Below are 17532 nucleotides of genomic sequence, written 5' to 3'. Positions count from 1 at the left end.
TTCAACCAACCACCCCTAGCTGAAACGTCCACACATCCATCGACTTCACAACAGTCACCAAGTCTTGACACAAAGAGAACCGCACTTCCCATACCCCTCCTATCTCGAGGGATACTCACCCAGAGCCCCTCCAAAGGCTCTCGCCGCCTCTCCACCCTGCTCCAAAAAATTCACAAAAAAAACCACACCCCCTCTGGATCAACATCAACTCTCACAATGACCTCCCCCGCCCCTATCACCTCTCCTCCCCCCTCTGCGCCCCCCGCCCTCGCACCCACCCCCCTTACCACCCCCATAATCCAAATCCCCCTCTCCCTCACCCCCTCCCAAATGTCCCTTACCCGCCACCAACTCTTCTCCATAACCCGCACCCCGCTCACCCTCCCCCTCTCTCACTTTTTGGCCCTCTGGCCCTGGATCGACAACGTCTACGTGCGCAAAAAGACCCGCGCCGCTACTGGGCGCACTCCCGGTTACGAGCTCTGGGAATGTCGCAACCGGCGAAAACACCCCATTACGGCGCCGGCCACTCCGACGGCCCGACGCGGCCGCCCCGGCGCGACGTGTCTGGTGGGGTTGAAGTTGGTGTGGAATCGGTATATCGAGGGGGAAGAGAGGACTGTTACTATTGAACGATATACCGAGGAGACGCACACGCATACGCTTGATGATATGGATAAGCAGAAACGCAGTAGTGCGATTCGACATATCGCTGGGAGAGAGGCGAGTGCGGGGATGCAGCCGCATGAGGTGGCTAATGCGATGAAAGCCGATATGGAGGTCCTTACCGCGGTGGGGGGGGCGTATATCACACGTGCGGATGTGAAGAATGCGTCTACGTCGTTTGAGACTGGTGCGGCGAGGGGGAAGGCGGGCGTGGCGTTGAGTGGGGTGGAGGGGGCGGAGAGGTGGCAGGAACAGCTTTTTCCGGGGCCGGCGCCGTGGATGGGGATGCAGATGGAGATGTCGACGTCGACGTCTGAGAGGAGGGGGGATGTGGATATGGAGGAATCCGCTCCTGTAAGTGAGCCGCAAACACACGTTCCTCCCCCTCTAGCACAAGCGCCCTCGTCAACGGAAGACCCTGCACCAATTCCCGCGTCCGCGTCCGCGGCCGCGCCTGGCTCCCTATCGACAGCCCCTCTCACAGCCACGACATTCCTCCTGATCGACTCCCAAACCGCCTTCACGCACCCCACGCACTGGGGTCCCGCGCGCTCAAACCCCAGCTACGAATCAAACATCTCCACGCTGCTCTCGCACTTCCGCGCTCTCCGCCTCGCGCACCCAGGCGCCGGTCCAGAGATAATCCACGTCCGCCACGCGTCTCAGGATCCAAAGTCGCCTTTACACCCCGACGCGGCGGGGTTCGCATGGATGCCCTACACGACGCCGATAGCGGGGGAGCATATCGTGACGAAGACTGTGAATAGCGCGTTTATCGGGACGGAGTTGGAGAGGATGTTGAGGGCGTCGGGGACGAGGAGGTTGTATGTTGCGGGTCTGACGACGGATCATTGTGTTAGTACTAGTGTAAGGATGGCGGGGAATTTGGGGGTGGTGGATGGGGAGGGGGAAAAGGGGGAGGTGGTGCTGGTGGGGGATGCGACGGCGTGTTGGGAGAAGGTGGGGGGAGGGTGGAAGGCGGAGATTGTGCACGCGGTGCATGTGGAGAGTTTGAGGGAGTTTGCGAGGGTGGGGTGGACGGGAGAGGTGGTTAGGGAGTGTGTGGGGTGATGGGTTGGGTGTGGGAATCGTGGTTGTTATGTGGAAAGCGAGGATGGGAGGATGGGAGGATGGGAATACGAGACGTTCCTTGGTGGCAGCGGTGTCGATTTGATAATGACCTGACTCTCGACGCCTCTAAGCAGACTTCCCGTCTCAAATGTGGGGCTTTGATATTTGTTCATTACTACGCAATAGATGACTAGTGCCCACCCACACATCCTTGCACTACTTCTAATTCTAATAATTTTGACAATTTGGAATAAACATTAAACATTAAACTATAGAATTTAATGTTTCACTCCTCAGCTAAAATTTTAAGAGTTATCGCAATACTGCAATAAACACAAGTATGGGTATGACTACGGAACCAGATGTGGATCTCGAAGGGTTGTCAGATGTGGAAGCTACGATAGACTTCACAAACCCAAAAGACTTCACTAGGACTCTCCAAGCGCTCTTGTATAATGCCTCCAGCTGCGACCCTACTAGTGACCACACTGTTCTAGTCACAGGGTTTCCTAAGAAATATATTAGCATCGACGACGACGAGCAACCTCTTTTTCCAGGATCACGCAAGGCGCTGTATTTTGAAGAATCAGAATCCCTTCTCATTACAATGCCTGGAGACCCGCACGAAGTAGCTGCGATGGAGTTTCACAACTGCCTAATTAAGAAGATTGTTGAAGCTGGGTGCTTTGAAGACGTTATTTCGACTGGGAGAGCGACGGTGTCAATTGGAGGCGTTCAGAAAGAACCTGACGCATCCTGGGGCCCTTTTAGGGCCCCAGGATCCGGGCCTGGCTACAAGACTTGCGTGCTAGAGGCCGCTACATCAAAGAGCGGCCGCGGTTTAAGCCGCGATGCTAAGATATGGTTGGAACACGAGGAATCGCATGTGATGCAGGTTATAGGGGTGAAGGTCTGCCGGCGGCGGCCGGAGATTATCTTTAAAGTTTGGAAGAGGGGACGGCAGCAGCAAGATACCAGAGCAAGCCACCCACCACGGGCAGTGGTAGACCAAGAGATAATTGTTAGCTTGGAAAATGGAAGACCAGTGGCTGAGGGGACGTTGTGTCTATCCTTTGAGGGAATTTTGGAGCGAAAACCGCGGCTTGGAACGGCAGAGGGAGATTTTAAGTTCTCCGCGCGCGAGCTCGGAGGGATCGCAAGAAGAGTGTGGTCAACAATGGTTTTTTAAATTGATGGATGGTGAGGGCCAAATGAGAAGGATTCGCATTCCAGTTTATAAACTGTGCTGATAAGTTCACCCATCCATGAACTCGGCCGCATGGCCACCATATCGATCCCCAGCTACCTCAAACGACTGTAAAATCGAATCGATCTCCGCAAGATCCTCTACACTCAGAGGAACATACTTTGCGTTCTCATTGACTCGATCCACTGTCGCCGAACCCGGAATCGGGATAATTTCCGGGTTCCAGCCCTTCCTGGAGAGACTCCTGACCCAGCTAATAGCTAGTTGTGCGGGTGTACAGCCCAATCTTTTGGCAATCTTCTCTAGTTCCCGGACGAGTTTAAGGTTCTTTCCAAAGTGTTCTTTTTGAAACCTGGGTACCGTCTTGCGGAAATCTCCTTCAGGGATGTCTTCTGGCTTTGTGATTTGTCCCGTCAACATACCGCGCCCAATGGGTGCATAGCTGCTTTCTCATCAGTCATGGAGCCTGGGTAGGATTCATTGTACGTACGCAACAATGGGAAGATTATGGCGTGCGCAAGCTTGTGCCACTCCATTAGAGAAGATGTCTGTTGCCCATAAGGAAACCTCTACCTCAACAGCAACAATCTTGCAAACCTTGACGGCCCGCTCAATAGTATCCGCTGAGACCTCTGATAGACCAATCCCTCCAATCTTGCCAGTCTTTACGTACTCCTCATCTAGCACCTTCAAAGTTGTCTCAATTGGAATGTTTTTGTCCACTAGATAATCAAAGTTAGCACTTGCTGCATTTATAAGCGGAAATGAGAAGGATAGGCAATTCCAAGAGTGCGTCAGGCGGGACCACATCGAGTCAATGAAAAGGATCTATTGCCATACCTCTAGCACATTTAAACATGTCAATCTTCTTCTTGCCATTCAAAAGCTTCAAGCAGTTGTCTACTGAGCTGCGGACATTTTCTGGACTTCCGTCCGGCTGCCAGTCCTTTAGCCCCCCTTTGACGCTTAACAGAACCTCGTCAGCATCCTCGGGGTACTTCGTAAAGTACTTCTCCAAAAGTGTCAGAGAATTGAAGTCTGGAGACCCGTAGAACTCCCCTGCATTCCACTAGATAAACCATCAGCCAATCGACTCGTCATCGAGAGTAGAGCATGGAAAGTATCGCTCTGTGAGGTGCCTTACGAAATTGCTGCCGTTGGCCAGGGCGGCTCTCATGGCTTTGAAGCAGTCCTCCTCAGATAGGGGCTCCGAACGCCACGTCAACCCTGCGCTGCTCGTCAGCGTGGGTTATTTCAAGGCTGTTAGACATCTGAATAAACTTGACCCACCCAAGAGACCATAGCCTGCTGGGCCAATTTGTTTTCCTAGGATTTCTGGCATGATCGTTTTTGGCTCGTCTCGTAGTTTCAATTCCAGTGGTTACACCTACAGAGATAAGTGACTCTATCCATTCTTAGATTGGTGTGCTTCTGTGGAGTTGAAGATGGGCGCTAAAATTCCCCCTAATCGATGGAAAGACGGACTAGGGGTGGTTCAACAGCCAATTCTCCAAAGGTAAGCGCTAAGGTGCATGGGAGTGAAACTACATGCAGGCCCCACATATGCAAGCCCAATAAAAAGCGGGTAGAACGGACAAGAATGCTTGTACATGCTTGTTATGAGGCTAGTGGGCTAGTGCATCATAGCAACACTGCCCTTGTCACCTTTATTTCTTCGTTCCTCAGGTAACATGTTTTCTGAGCTCTGATAAAGTAGAAGATAGTTTGTCGAACTGTACGCATTGCTATGTGGCTACGGGTACAATCTTCGAGAAGAATAGAACAAAATGACACCGTGGCTCTGTACGTGGCTACGCCGACATGCATCCCAAAATTTGGTTAGGGCCGCCAATGCAGGCGGCGTTGCAGGGGTTGCGACACCCTTTGACACGGAAAATTCCCTCATTGTGATTTGGGGGTGTTGGATGTTGTAAGAATAAACGGGTCTCCACGCGTTGGAATTACTTCCGGCTGTGACGCGGCCCTGGGGAGAAGGGCCGACCTGCCGGACCAGTGTGACTCCGGCGGCAGAACTGTACTGGAGGCACGGCGGACACCAATCGGTTGGTAGGTCGGAGCTGGGTCCCGGTTGAGCTGAGTAGGATTCTCGGCTTGGTAGGGCTTCGAAGCCGGGCTTGGCACGGATTGGAGGCACGGAACCGGGCGCTCTCGGGGCCAGAGCGGGTGCCCATCATGGCCCACAAATAGTAGCGTAGGCAACAAAAGTGAGAACTCGGCTCGGATTTTGGCTGGGAATCGTAGTATATCCCATAGTCGAGTTTCTCCGCGGGCGCACGGACCCAGTTACTGCAGTGATGCCTGTATTTTGCTTTTACCCTGACCCTGACCAGAGACTGCCGTGCCCAACCTCCTCCTTCGCAACCTTGGTTAAGTAAATGCAATTTATGTACACACTTCGTAAAGAAAAGAGGCTATTGCATGCTGAGCGGGCCTTGGGATAAGAAAGGAAGGCGTCAGATTCATACGGCGGAACTGTCCTGCCGCAGTGATCCATACCTCTCTAGTTAGCCCCTTTCTTGACAGCGCTTCCAAACCGTGTGGAACATATTCTCCATAGAGAAGCGGACGCTATGGAGAGTAGGCGGAGGGACGACCCGCGAAAACTAAGGTAGCGCAATCTTGTAGATCGGATCTTTGCGGACGAATAGCACTACCATCGGCCCTTAACACCCCCTACAGTTTGTTGGTTTTGTTGGTCCAATCTCTGTTCATGAGGCGTTCCACGTTCCCTCGCACAGACTGTGCTAGCTGGCACGGTCCGCGTCACCCCGGACCGTCGATCGATCCATACATGATCGCTGTCAATGGCCCTAGTTCGTCAACCCATAACCAGACCCATTTAAATAGCGCACTTGAATGAAGCCGCGTGAGGGAACGTATCATGGGTCTCTTCATGTCACACAACGTTTCATCCTCCTTTTCGTGTCTATGGAACGTGTTCTGTCCCCTGTCGTCGCAGCTACTTTGTTGCCCTTAAAACCCATTACACACATTGGATAGCATATACCAGAACCAAGGGTATCAAATAAATTCTATACTAGATTTTTAAAAAATAAAAATAAAAGGAGAGACGACGTAAACCGCTGGGCCAGCTCTCGCCCATAAATCCAGTGGCCCTTAAGACTTTGAGTCTACATCAACCCTGTAAACGTTTTCCCCGTGCTCTCTCTCATCATAAACACGCGACTTTGTATAATTCTTGTTCTCGGTTACCTGTACCTCAAAAGTCTGGTTCTTGAAGATGACCCCCCTGTCCACGATCATCTCCTGGCTAGAATTTTGATCCCAAGTTTCCGTCTCCTCGTTTGGCAATCTCTGGCTCTGCATTTTGCGGGTCCTAAGTTCGTACGCTGCGCTGTTGCCTGTGCTTTTAGACACAGTTGTATCCTTCTCCCGCGTAATGAATTTAGTTATGACCCGGATCATGGGCCAGAGGAGCGGCATGTTTGCAACGTAGACGGCGACTGAGGCTTCGCGCAGATACCAGAAGGCATAGACGATGTTGTCAAGGTTTTGGGGGAGGAGGGCAAAGGATTTTGACATAATACCGGCGATGATCTGATTTGGTTAGCAAGTGAGATGGGGTTTGTTCTCTCGAGGTGGGTGGTATGTGAAGAGAAACTGGAGACATACAACAAAAAGACCCATGCTAAAGAGTAAAACCATGGCTATTTTTTGCTTCGTTGGTAAATGAGAGCGGATCACTAAGGGCAGCGGAATGGCAAGCATGAGGGCGTCGGAAGAGATATTAAAAACGGCCTGCGGAAGAGAGTATTTTCTGTAGAAAGCGCATTGGTCGATGTCGTTGGGCGGAATGGCCCAGTATTGGTTGTATGGCCTGCAGAGCAAGAACATGGACAATTCCGTGCCAATAAATCCAAGCGCAACATAGCCAGCAAGCAGCTTCACGGCAAAACGTTCTTTTAAGCCCATACTGTAGTACAACCGTCAGATGCTTCTTCAAAGTAATATGAATGCAATAATCAAACTTACGTGAGGCGACCGTAGATTAAAAGCATACAGACTTTGACAGAGTATACCGTCGCTAGCATAAACTGCTCACAAACTTGAACAAGTATCGCGTTTTTGATATGCTCTTTCTTCTCCGCGTCTGTCCATGTGGCAACCACATCAGCGGTAAAACCGTTTCCTCCAACACCAGAAACCGAGCCGATCAGGGTGACAATCAGAGCCGTGTAAAAACCCTGTGGATAAGAAACGCTGTCAGATCATAGGACGTGGTGGGAATCTTAGGAGCAACTTACAGCTGTTAAACACATCAGATAGTCGTCGGGCTTAAGACCCTTCAGGCCGTGACGTTTAATCTGTGCACCCATCCGCAGCACAATTAGAGCCATTCCAACAGAGTACATTATCCAAGACTGGGTAGCCAGCTCGACCGGATCGGTGTCATTGTGCAATACCATTGTGAGTAGTCTCGTCAAGAGTGTAACAAGCCAGTTGTAAAAGTTTGGTGAAAGATAGTTAGATATGTGTGAAGATTAAACCCAACTCCGCAGGAGCTGCAATGATTTTGTTTTGCGCACTTGGCTGCTAAGAAACAGCTCTGATCAATATAGCGGTATCACTACCTCATTTTCATAACGAGTACTGGTCTGAATTCTGACAATGGTATGTATATCTCGTACTTGAAAAAAAAATTGTTGCGGCTGGTCAAGGAGGTATAGCGACCGAAGTAGCTAAAACGTAGCAAAGGCTTCGGATCTAATTAATGCTTGAATAGACCCCTTGAAATGTCACCAACTGAGGAGCAAGCGGTGACTCCCACCGCTCCTGGATGTCCTTGGATGGCGGCTAAGCTTTTTCAAGCTAATTGGCCAAGATGCTCACAGTTTTGCCAAGGTGTTAAATGCAATACTCCGTACAACTTACCGTTTATGATTGCGTGGGGTAGAAAGCGTCACGTAGGTAGCCGTCTTTAGTGGGACGGAAAAGTGGAATTCCAACCTCCTTAATATCTTTCAGTTGCAGCAAGGAATAGAGAAGAAGCTCAAATTTCCATACCCATTGTTTACCCTATCAGCATGAGCCGCTGGTATTGAAGCAATTTATCCAGGACAGGGGCTTCTCAAATAAGACATAGACACCATCAACCAACAGGTTTGAAGACTTAAGCGAGCCTGATTTCTTTTCACCCCATCCCCCATGATCGCCACACAACAGTAAAAATACGTTCTACGACCTTTGGACTTCTCAATCCAGCCCCCCCGACAGAGATGGACGCTCATGATTTGGAAAAAGTTGCTGTTACACCATCCTCAACACCAGTTGAGTCATCGTCATTCGATGAAGCCTTGAAGCCCAAAAGCGCCATTTGGCGCAAGATTCTTGGATGGGGCGTTGAGGAAAACGGTATCATTCCGGTACCCGTAGAGAAGAGGACAGATAAAAGAGTCTTCAATTTGTTTACAATCTGGTTCACGGCATTGCTATGTCTTCTGCCGTATGTTATGATCGCATGTCCAGACAATTGGCCTTCACTGATGGACTGGTAGAATCCCGACAGGAATGCTTGGAACACTCGCCTATGGCCTGAGTCTTCGTGATTCTTCGCTCGTTATCATCTTTTTCACGCTGCTCACTACCATCGTGCCGGCGTATATGGGAACCCTCGGACCCAAGACTGGAATGCGACAAATGATCCAAGCTCGCTACGCTTTTGGGTGTGTCTCAGCAATGCTCGTCGATAGACCGACCTCGCACAGCTTGCTAATCAAGTCATAGTTTCTTTGGCGTTAGTATCATCTTGCTTCTCAACGCTGCAACCATAACTGGGTTCACTGTTATCGCCGCTATCGTAGGTGGCCAGACCTTGGCCGCTGTAAGTGACAGCACCATCAGCGTCAACGTTGGCATCGTTATAACCTGCATTATCGCACTCGTCGTTTCGTTTAGTGGCTATAAAGTTCTTCACATCTACGAACGCTACAGCTGGATTCCGGTCTTTGTAGCAATCCTCGTTCTTGTCGGGTGCGGAGGCAAGCACCTCACGCATCAAACTGTGCCAGAGGCGCCTGCTACGGCGCAGTCAGTTCTCTCTTTTGCATCTCTGATTGCGGGTTTTATGATTCCCTTTGGTGGAACTGTGTCGGACTTCGGTATCTATATCGATCCTTCTGCGTCGAGGTATACTACATATTTATCTCTCTCTTCTCCAGCCGCCCAAAGACCTTGTCTGCTAACACCTTCCACAGATTGAAAGTTTTCACCTATATCTACACTGGGATGGCGATCCCCTCTATCCTCCTCCTCATCCTGGGCGCTGCCATCGGCGGAGCTATCCCAAACGTTCCCGAATGGGACGCCGCTAACCTAGCTAACTCGGTTGGCGGTGTCGTGACGGCTATGCTGTCTCCCGCTGGCGGGTTCGGCAAGTTCGTCGCTGTCATCCTGGCACTCTCCGTTATCGGGAATATCGCTATTAGCATGTATTCCATTGCGCTGAACATGCAGATGTTCCTGCCGATCTTGACACGTGCACCTCGCGCTGCTTTCTCGATTATCACCACTGCAGTCCTAATCCCAGTGTCCATCGAGGCAGCGCACAGTTTCTTCGCATCGCTGGAGAATTTTCTTGGCATAATTAGTTATTGGTCCGCCTCTTATGTCGCGATTATGATTGTCGAGTTTGCGTTTATCCGTAAAGGCGACTACATGTCCTACGACCACACGATTTGGAGAGACTGGAGAATGCTGCCTACCGGAATTGCATCGCTGGGTGCGGGGATCTGCTCATTTGGATTGATTGTCCCGTGTATGTCGCAGTTGTGGTATGAGGGCCCGATTGCAAAGTCGACAGGTGATATTGGATTCGAGGTTGCATTTTGTCTGACCGCTATCTTGTATGTTCCTTTCAGACTTTTAGAGATCAGGATTAGAGGCGGTCGTTTGTGAGGCATAGTGAAGGGTACGGACGGTGGAAGAGGCATTGCTTCTATAGCGCACGACGTATACTATAGAAATATACTAAAACATCAAATGAAGAGCATAACCTCATTGCGTTCTGTCTTCGTAATATGCACAAGTGATGATATGCAGTGTCATTCAAACAGGTGTGTACTGCCCTTTATAACTTACGAGTCTTAGTCAATAGAACGAGTTGATCAACTATTCAGTACCAGCATACCAGCAATTCCAGACTGCACTACTGACTTTTCTATGAAGAATTGCCTTTGGCAAGAAGTAACTGAAACTTCCGAGGCCCAAACTTGTTGAGAATTAAGGATTCATGTTCTGCTTCTATACAAAAGAAGACCTACGCCCCAGGCGGGGTTTCATATTCCAAATCCCTGCCACCTGACTAAGGCATTACAGGCACAGGAGGTAGTAAGTATGTCGGTCTGAATGCTAGGATTATCTACTGCCCCACATTTTACAGAACCAAGGCGTCTGCTATTCGTGTCTGTGACACCCCTGCCTACCAGTAAAGTATCCCGCCATTTGTTTCTTTAAATCAGCCCACATCTGCGCTGACCTGGACTCTGAGATAGTGGTGAGATGCTAAAAGAGTTCGACTTGTCAGAAAGTCTACCACAACACATAGGCACTCTCCTGCTTCAGCTGTTTATTCGCTATGGCGGTTACTCCTATCGCGCTCTCAAGCATTGCGGGACTGATTATTTTGGGCGTCTTTTACATCTATAAGAGATTCTTTACACTGAGGAATAATAGTGGTTTACCTTTGCCCCCGGGACCACCCGCTGAGCCATTCTTTGGTCATTTTAGGAGCGTGCCCTTGGTCAATCCCGAATTCTCGTATATCGAATGGGGGAAAGAATACTGTATGTCAGGGGTCTCCTAGCCTCGTGCTTTGTGTTTAGAGAGCGATAGCTAACGCAGTGTCTTAACAGCATCCGATGTCCTCTATTTCAATATTCTTGGGCGGCCGGTAGTTGTGCTCAACAGCGTCAAGGCTGCTGTCGACCTCCTTAGCAAAAAGGGGTCAAACTACCAAGACCGGCCTCGTTTTGTGCTTTTCGAGGTGTATGTAACCCTGCGCTTTTCAGTCCCGATTCCTGACTGACAGCTTCCAAAGCATGGGCTGGGGCATGACGCTCACCTTTCTCCGTTCAGGCCCGAAATTCCAACTTCATCGCAAGATTATCCAAAGCAACTTCACCAAATCCGCCATAGTGCAATACCGGACCCTTCAAGAACGCGAGGCCCGCATCGCGGTCCATAGCATCATGCAAGATCCAACAAACTGGGAGGCAAGCACGCGGCGCTTCAGCTCCGCTATTGTCCTCTCTATCGGCTTCGGCATTACTATCGACTCTAATGATCACCCATACCTAAAACTTACCGAAGATGCCAACTTTGCGACGACCAACGGGGGTTCACCCGCTTCGACTATTGTCGACTATTTCCCGATCTTCAAGTACGCCCCGAACTGGCTCGCTCGCTCCAGGCCCTTAAAGCACGCTCGCGATTGGAAACATGCGATCCTGAACCTCCATGAGATCCCCTTTGCGAATCTCCAGAAGGAGATAAAGGAGGGTATCGCCCAGAATTGTATCGCACAAACTCTACTGGAGGAGTCTGCCGCCCGTGAAGAGAAGGGAGAGGTGAATAATTTGTCGACTGAGGACATTAAGGGTGCGTGTGGGGCGATTTTCATTGCGGGTGCGAATACGACGTGGTCGACGATTATCATCTGCATATTAAACCTCCTGATGAACCCAGTGGTACTGAAGAAAGCCCAGGCGGAGATTGACGCTGTGGTAGGCAGTAATCGCTTGCCAAATTTTGAGGATCGGGAGAGATTGCGATATATTGACTTCATAGTGCAGGAGGCATTTAGGTGGGCACCACTCAGTCCCCTAGGCGTTCCCCACAGAAGTATTGAGGATGACACGTATAATGGAATGTTCATCCCTGCTGGTACAACTATCTATGCGAATGCGCGAGCGATGTGCTACGATGAGACGATGTACAAGAACCCTTCAAAGTTCAACCCGGACAGATTCACGCCTAGAGAGGAAGGTGGTGAAGGCGAGCCGTTTGCGCAGGGACCGTTTGGGTTTGGCAGGAGAATTTGTCCTGGCAGTCATTTAGCGGCAGCGAGTGTGTGGATGATCCTGACTACTATTCTGCGCACCATGGATATCCTGCCCGCCGTCGATAAGGATGGGAAGGAAATATATCCAGTGCCAGCGCTGAGTAATGGGTTGAGTAGTCATCCGGAGCATTTCGAGGTGCAGTTAAAGCCACGGAGTAAGCAGGCGGAAGAGTTGCTTGCGAACTGGATTTGAGCAGGGTGGCTTTTGAAGTTGATAGAAAGTTTGTTGTGCAAAATAGCATTTCATGATGTTCAAATATAACGCGTGGATCATACATAGCAAACCAAACTTAGACAAACACATCTACTAATAATAATCTGCAACGCAGACTGTAATAGCCCTGACTAGTGATCCTCAGTGCCCAAAAATTCAAGTTGTTCCCAATCTTCTAAGCGACGTCTGGGCGGACCTCCCTTACTGCCATCGCCCTGTATCAAGGCATCTTTGTCGCCAGCTCTGCACGCCCACTTCTAGCGGAGAAGGTCCGAGGCTAATTCTTCAAACACATCGCAGGTGTAAGTTCCTAGAATAGGAAGGAATCTAAATGCGCTAGTGGATACGTTAGTTCACCACTTATACACTATGTAAACTAGACTATATTTAGATTAAGAGAATTGCTTACTGTCCGCTTCTGCTAGTTGCTAGGAAGAGGTTTTAGAGATAAGGATAATAATTAACAATAAAGTTACCCTAGGGAGTGTCTGTGTACTAACGGGGCTCAGTTTCCACGCTATGCCTATTGGCACGATTGAGAGCATCAATCCACTAAATTACAAGCTTGTGTATAGCAGAGCGGACGGGATGCCTAATTCTCTTGAGTCTATGGTCATATGTGAGTGTTGTTCGTGTGTTGGCGGATATATGGTGGTGTACTTGACTGATTCGTGGGGGCCGGGGGAAATGCAAGATAATGCTTCGATTTCTAGTGACTGTGAATACAAGAGACGTTCATAGCAACTGTAATCACGATACGAGCGTATGGTAATATGAACGGAGTCATAAATTAACTGGATTGTGTTGCAGGACACATTACAAGTTCTTCCACTGATCCTGCTTCCCAATAAACTCCTTCAAAGTCGTCAACTTCTCATCCAGAATCTTCTGGCTCTCCTCCAGCGACGCACCACCATAATACCCAAACTCATCCATCAACCTCATATTCTGATACAGCTCCTCCGCCGCGTGCTCACTCAACCCAAACCCCCTCAACTGTGCCTTCCAAGCCTCCGGATCCGCCACAACCGCCTTCGCCTCCTTCCCCGTCACCGCGCTCCACTCCGCCGCAATCTCAGCGGTAGTCACGTACGCCACAGCCGCGTCGTAGGTCTTTCCGAACGCCTTGTCGCCCGCGAGTAGGATGGCCTTGGCGAACTTCCCGGTGTCGGCCGCGGTGTCGAAGAGCGGGATTGGGGCGCTGGTGGGGATGGGGAGGGGGACGGAGTAGGTCCCGTCGCCGTTGGGGACGATGCCGCCTTTCTGGAGGTTGGACATGTAGTAGCCCGGGCGGAAGAAGGAGGCGTTGATGCCGATGGAGCGGATGTAGTCTTCGACGGCGGCTTTGGAGTCGAAGTGGGAGACCTTTGTGAGGACGCCTTTGGAGACTGGAGGGTGTTAGCTGATTATTGCGATGGTAAAGCGGGTGGGTAGCAGAGATACTTACGCTTGGTGACGTCGATCAGGGAACTCCAGACCAGGTGCTGCAATCCAGTTTCCTGTTCTCGTTAGCATGGTTCTGAGAAGTTAATTAATGGCAAAAAAAAACATACCTTTGCGGCATCAGCCACGTTCTTTCCCTGCTTAAGCTCGACATCTGGGTCTCCAGTCTCCCAGAAGTTAGTAACAGCGAAGGCGCCATAAGCTCCCTCGAGCACGCGCGCAACATCCTTCTCGCTGTTCAGATCCGCCTACCACTTGTTAGCATCAACTCAAAAACCATACTGGGAGAGTCGATAAGACATACGGAGACGAGCTCGCAGCCCTGGTCGGCGAGTGCCTTAGCGCTGGGCTTGGAGGGGTCGCGAGTTACAGCGCGGATCTTGAATTGTGCTGCGGCTTTGGAGTCGCCGAGGATGGATTTGATGACCGAGCCGCCCTGGACACCGGTTGCGCCGAAGACGACGATGATTTTCTTTCCGTCGGAGGCCATTTTATGTGTGTTGTGAGTTTTGGAGGGTGAGAACTGTGTGAGTAGTTGGAGCTGTGAAGCTGGAATGCGGGGTCAATGAAGAAGATGTGGAATTGGTAGAGTTGTTATTGCTGTGCTGTTTTATTGCTGTGCTGTTGATTGTATTGTGAATTGAGATGAAGAATGAAAAACGTAGGAGAAGCTGGAGAGATATATATACTTATACCATCATAATAGATATTGCTATTGCATCGATATTACTATGCGTTGCCACGCCGTCAGTTGTACATGAAGCTATGGCCGACCATAGATGCCTTACGTCAGAACAGCTTATCTGCATCATAAATCCGAATAAATCCAAAGAGCCGAAAGGCCGAAGGTGGGGCAAGTCATGTAAGCAGTCCCAGGTGGGGTTAGTCAGGTTCGGGGTCTTGGCAACGCTCAGGCCCGAGCTTAGTGTAAGTGTGTGAGAGGCGGATATTACGAGCTTAATAGTCCACAGTTGAAGCCATTCTATTCTAGATTCGATACATTCCATACATTCTATCACATTCCTTATAATATTATCATTTGAAATAATCGTGGTAAATTCAGTACCTAAGTTTTGAATAAAGCCTGCGCTTTCGTTTAATATTCATCAAAGCCACTGTTTGTAAGTCTAAATGGCTGCTTATTCAGATGCATTTCACCAGCAACCACAACCACCCCCTCGGCGGAGCTCGCTCTCCTTTCAAATCCTCACTTCAACAGCTCCTTAATTTCCTTCCCCACATTCTTAATCCTCGGGTCTACCGCCTTCCCAATTGCCTTGGTTACCGCCTTATCAATCCCATACACCTCCTTCGCTGCGGTCCTCACCTCATCACCGAGCCCCAACAGCGTCCCCGTTGCAATCATCGCCCGATAAAGCACCTCTGAGTCCTTCTGCTCACTAAGGATCCCGGCCAAGCACTCCAGCCAAGCAACAGACTGCTCAAACCTTGTGGCAGAGCTTACCTCCGCCGCATCCTCCGAAGAAGTCACAAGAACTGAGTAGTTGATCGCTAGCGTGGTCACGGCGACGAGTAGGTTTCGATTGGTCGTCTTCCCCTCGAGTGACTTCGACGAGATGGAGAAGATCCGGTCGAACTCGTGGGATGCCAGTCTCCGGCCCTCCGGGGTGGCGAACAGGTTGCCAAACGCGCGGACGGCAAGCATAACGTTGTTCTCGGCGGGGGGCTGCTCGGCGCTGACGCTTGATTCGAGAATCTCGATTATGTCGGCACCGCGCGGGCTTTGATAAGTTGCAGTGTTGGGCGCAACAGCTAGCAGGCGGAGAAGGTCGAGGCCAGGCAGGCGCTTGGAATATGGCCAGTCCTTGGCCAATTTGATGGCGAGCTCAAGGCCGCCGGTTACGTCTTGGGATGTTGACGTGGAGCCAGCAGCTTCAAGGTGGGAACGCAGGGCGGAGAGAACCTCAAGCTCTTCGGGATTCAGAGAAACGGCCTTGGAGCCTGAATCGATGAGTTCGCGATTGATCTCTTTGATCTTATTCTCCATGATGTCGACTCGGGCGACTAGGATATTGAGATATTCCTTCTGAGGCAGGATCTTTGGCGCAGCTGGTGGTGCTGAAGGGCTCGATCCACCACCTGGGCGATACCTGTTCTCGCTTCCCCATGGATCCGAACCAGCCGGGGCAGGCCCCTGGGTCTCAGTTGCGCCGAGTGTCGCACCTTTCGTATTCGTCGTGATGAAGTCAGAGACTTGATCGAGGTACGCTATGGGTAGTTTATTATCTTCCACAAACTTCCGCGCAGCCTCGTATGGGTTTTGAGAGTAGTTGTATGGAAGTTTCAAAGGCGGCTTTCCTTCCTCGACATCGACGTCAAAGACACAATCGTAGTCTTTTCCCAGGTATGAGGTCTTCTTTCCACTGCTGCCAACGGAATCGACCACAGTGCCAACGTTTATCCATTGTCCCTGACTTGCTGACCATTGATGTGCCGTGATAGAACCGTTATTTTCCTTAATCATCTGTACCTGTCCTTCTTTCGTCCCAGATTTGTTTTGCAAAAATTCTGGTCCAGGTAAAGACTCCTTGTTAATATCGCCAGCCGCTTCTTGTGGTATCGCCGAAGACCGGACGGATTCCTCAAAGGCTTGAATTGCCTCTTCATTTGCCTGTCGTACCTCTTCTCGGGAGAATACGCGCACAATACGATCGCTGGCTCCCGTGATGATGTCTCCAGTATCCTGATTTGCTGCGACACTCCAGACGGATATTGCGGGGTGTGTAATAGTTTGGACACATTCTGCGCCCTTCCATATCCTGACCGTCCTGTCTTCGCCAGAGCTTACAAGCTCGCCTGTTGGTATCGATGCCAATGAGTAGATAAAATTTTCGTGTCCAAGAAGCTCGCCGACTTGGTTCCCTGCCAACGTCCATAGTCGGATTATTGTGTCATTTCCGGCGGATGCGAAGTCAGCCCCCGAAGGGTGGCCTTTGGGGACCTTGCAGAGAGCACGAACGACGTCAGTGCTGCCCTTAACTGTCTTAAGCAGTTTGCCAGAAATGTGGAATATCCGAATAAGATTGTCCGCGCATGCCGTAATAATGGTTTCCGAGTCATAGGCCAGGACCGCCAAAACCGACCCTTGATGGCCTTCGAATTGAACTTCAGTCTCCCATTTCCCGACCGACCATAGACGAGCCTGGGCATCCCATCCACCGCTTATTATGTACTTTCCGTCTGGTCCGACATCTAGAGCGCAGACGTTGTTGGCGTGTCCAAGTAGTAGTGCCTCTGCTGACTCCTCGGCGGGGCGTTTCGGTTGCCTGACTTCGATGATGGTCTCTTTCCCCCCGGAGACAACCAGGCCTTGTATATGTTCTTCGGAGGGTGGTAAGTATGCAATGGCATTTATAAAGGATGAACCATGTTGTATTATGGTATCTTCGAAAGTTGCCAAAGGCTCGGCAATCATCTTCCATACCCTGACCGTACCATCTCTGGACGCGGATACCAGCTCATTCGGGTACGGAAATATGACGGCGCGAACCTTTCAAAGCAGTTAGAAATAGCCCATGTCTATATTTCGACGACAGAACTCTTCAAAAGTCCTCCAAAGTCTGTCCCCAAGGGAGAACAGCGAACCAACGAAGTGGACTTACATCATCATCGTGCCCCGCCAAGCTCGCCGATAGCTTGTAATCGCCCATCGCTATAAATTGCAGAGTTTAAAAAACCAAGGGTTGAATTTCAAGTTAAAAGTCAACTACCACCAGTCCTATTGAGCTGTCATGAAACGTTGTGTTGTCAAAGTTGGCGTTCTTCCGTGGACTTCTAATGCCATCTGTTACAAAGCCATCCATGACGACC

At 50.4% G+C, this 17532-nt stretch overlaps 8 protein-coding genes across 8 annotated transcripts; 4 read left to right on the top strand and 4 right to left on the bottom strand.

The window, feature by feature from the left end:
- Positions 1–37: 37 nt before the first annotated feature.
- Positions 38–1737, top strand: VE01_08625 (uncharacterized protein; the record flags this gene model as incomplete). Its single annotated transcript, XM_018278046.2, has 1 exon — positions 38–1737. The coding sequence occupies exon 1, from the start codon at positions 217–219 to the stop codon at positions 1735–1737; it is 1521 nt and encodes a 506-aa protein (XP_018126766.1). The 5' UTR covers positions 38–216.
- Positions 1738–2029: 292 nt separating this feature from the next.
- PLR1_2 (Pyridoxine 4-dehydrogenase) lies at positions 2030–4577 on the bottom strand. The gene is made up of 5 exons (XM_018278044.2): positions 4235–4577; positions 4089–4171; positions 3785–4013; positions 3435–3666; positions 2030–3386 (listed from the first exon to the last, which is right to left on the bottom strand). Exons 1-5 carry the CDS (start codon positions 4284–4286, stop codon positions 2993–2995), a joined length of 990 nt encoding a protein of 329 aa, XP_018126730.1. The 5' UTR covers positions 4287–4577; the 3' UTR covers positions 2030–2992.
- On the top strand, positions 2078–3076 carry VE01_08624 (uncharacterized protein; the record flags this gene model as incomplete). The annotated part of the gene is made up of 1 exon (XM_018278045.2): positions 2078–3076. One exon carries the CDS (start codon positions 2078–2080, stop codon positions 2924–2926), a length of 849 nt encoding a protein of 282 aa, XP_018126732.1. The 3' UTR covers positions 2927–3076.
- Positions 4578–6076: 1499 nt separating the features above from the next.
- On the bottom strand, positions 6077–7505 carry VE01_08622 (uncharacterized protein). The gene is made up of 4 exons (XM_018278043.2): positions 7231–7505; positions 6959–7170; positions 6599–6899; positions 6077–6523 (listed from the first exon to the last, which is right to left on the bottom strand). Exons 1-4 carry the CDS (start codon positions 7390–7392, stop codon positions 6083–6085), a joined length of 1116 nt encoding a protein of 371 aa, XP_018126731.1. The 5' UTR covers positions 7393–7505; the 3' UTR covers positions 6077–6082.
- A 553-nt stretch (positions 7506–8058) lies between these two features.
- Positions 8059–9973, top strand: VE01_08621 (uncharacterized protein). The gene is made up of 4 exons (XM_018278042.2): positions 8059–8429; positions 8482–8649; positions 8711–9112; positions 9181–9973. Exons 1-4 carry the CDS (start codon positions 8203–8205, stop codon positions 9878–9880), a joined length of 1497 nt encoding a protein of 498 aa, XP_018126728.1. The 5' UTR covers positions 8059–8202; the 3' UTR covers positions 9881–9973.
- Positions 9974–10440: 467 nt separating this feature from the next.
- On the top strand, positions 10441–12338 carry VE01_08620 (uncharacterized protein). Its single transcript, XM_018278041.2, has 3 exons — positions 10441–10767; positions 10837–10969; positions 11022–12338. Exons 1-3 carry the CDS (start codon positions 10560–10562, stop codon positions 12235–12237), a joined length of 1557 nt encoding a protein of 518 aa, XP_018126729.1. The 5' UTR covers positions 10441–10559; the 3' UTR covers positions 12238–12338.
- Positions 12339–13052: 714 nt separating this feature from the next.
- VE01_08619 (uncharacterized protein) lies at positions 13053–14477 on the bottom strand. Its single transcript, XM_018278040.2, has 4 exons — positions 14006–14477; positions 13812–13949; positions 13706–13757; positions 13053–13646 (listed from the first exon to the last, which is right to left on the bottom strand). Exons 1-4 carry the CDS (start codon positions 14189–14191, stop codon positions 13075–13077), a joined length of 948 nt encoding a protein of 315 aa, XP_018126749.1. The 5' UTR covers positions 14192–14477; the 3' UTR covers positions 13053–13074.
- A 265-nt stretch (positions 14478–14742) lies between these two features.
- VE01_08618 (uncharacterized protein) lies at positions 14743–17501 on the bottom strand. Its single transcript, XM_018278039.2, has 2 exons — positions 17325–17501; positions 14743–17212 (listed from the first exon to the last, which is right to left on the bottom strand). Exons 1-2 carry the CDS (start codon positions 17370–17372, stop codon positions 14909–14911), a joined length of 2352 nt encoding a protein of 783 aa, XP_018126748.1. The 5' UTR covers positions 17373–17501; the 3' UTR covers positions 14743–14908.
- Positions 17502–17532: the final 31 nt, after the last annotated feature.

Source organism: Pseudogymnoascus verrucosus (genome assembly GCF_001662655.1).
Source record: "Pseudogymnoascus verrucosus strain UAMH 10579 unplaced genomic scaffold scaffold_54, whole genome shotgun sequence".
Lineage (NCBI taxonomy): Eukaryota > Fungi > Ascomycota > Leotiomycetes > Thelebolales > Thelebolaceae > Pseudogymnoascus > Pseudogymnoascus verrucosus.
Note: the sequence above shows the minus strand (reverse complement) of the source record. Positions and strands in the feature narration are given on the sequence as shown.

Excerpts from the sequence above, each read along its gene's own strand:
- PLR1_2 (XM_018278044.2), bottom strand. The coding sequence starts at position 4,286 with ATGCCAGAAATCCTAGGAAAACAAATTGGCCCAGCAGGCTATGGTCTC. Across the intron at positions 4,014-4,088 it reads TGGCCAACGGCAGCAATTTC|TGGAATGCAGGGGAGTTCTA; the intron begins GTAAGGCACCTC and ends TGGTTTATCTAG. Across the intron at positions 3,667-3,784 it reads CATGTTTAAATGTGCTAGAG|TGGACAAAAACATTCCAATT; the intron begins GTATGGCAATAG and ends TTGATTATCTAG.
- VE01_08622 (XM_018278043.2), bottom strand. The coding sequence starts at position 7,392 with ATGGTATTGCACAATGACACCGATCCGGTCGAGCTGGCTACCCAGTCT. Across the intron at positions 6,900-6,958 it reads TTAATCTACGGTCGCCTCAC|TATGGGCTTAAAAGAACGTT; the intron begins GTAAGTTTGATT and ends GTTGTACTACAG. Across the intron at positions 6,524-6,598 it reads TTAGCATGGGTCTTTTTGTT|ATCATCGCCGGTATTATGTC; the intron begins GTATGTCTCCAG and ends TAACCAAATCAG.
- VE01_08621 (XM_018278042.2), top strand. The coding sequence starts at position 8,203 with ATGGACGCTCATGATTTGGAAAAAGTTGCTGTTACACCATCCTCAACA. Across the intron at positions 8,430-8,481 it reads GCATTGCTATGTCTTCTGCC|AATCCCGACAGGAATGCTTG; the intron begins GTATGTTATGAT and ends ATGGACTGGTAG. Across the intron at positions 8,650-8,710 it reads CAAGCTCGCTACGCTTTTGG|TTTCTTTGGCGTTAGTATCA; the intron begins GTGTGTCTCAGC and ends ATCAAGTCATAG.
- VE01_08620 (XM_018278041.2), top strand. The coding sequence starts at position 10,560 with ATGGCGGTTACTCCTATCGCGCTCTCAAGCATTGCGGGACTGATTATT. Across the intron at positions 10,768-10,836 it reads CGAATGGGGGAAAGAATACT|CATCCGATGTCCTCTATTTC; the intron begins GTATGTCAGGGG and ends GTGTCTTAACAG. Across the intron at positions 10,970-11,021 it reads CGTTTTGTGCTTTTCGAGGT|CATGGGCTGGGGCATGACGC; the intron begins GTATGTAACCCT and ends CAGCTTCCAAAG.
- VE01_08619 (XM_018278040.2), bottom strand. The coding sequence starts at position 14,191 with ATGGCCTCCGACGGAAAGAAAATCATCGTCGTCTTCGGCGCAACCGGT. Across the intron at positions 13,950-14,005 it reads AGGGCTGCGAGCTCGTCTCC|GCGGATCTGAACAGCGAGAA; the intron begins GTATGTCTTATC and ends AACAAGTGGTAG. Across the intron at positions 13,647-13,705 it reads CCTGATCGACGTCACCAAGC|TCTCCAAAGGCGTCCTCACA; the intron begins GTAAGTATCTCT and ends AACACCCTCCAG.
- VE01_08618 (XM_018278039.2), bottom strand. The coding sequence starts at position 17,372 with ATGGGCGATTACAAGCTATCGGCGAGCTTGGCGGGGCACGATGATGAT. Across the intron at positions 17,213-17,324 it reads TGGCGGGGCACGATGATGAT|GTTCGCGCCGTCATATTTCC; the intron begins GTAAGTCCACTT and ends CTGCTTTGAAAG.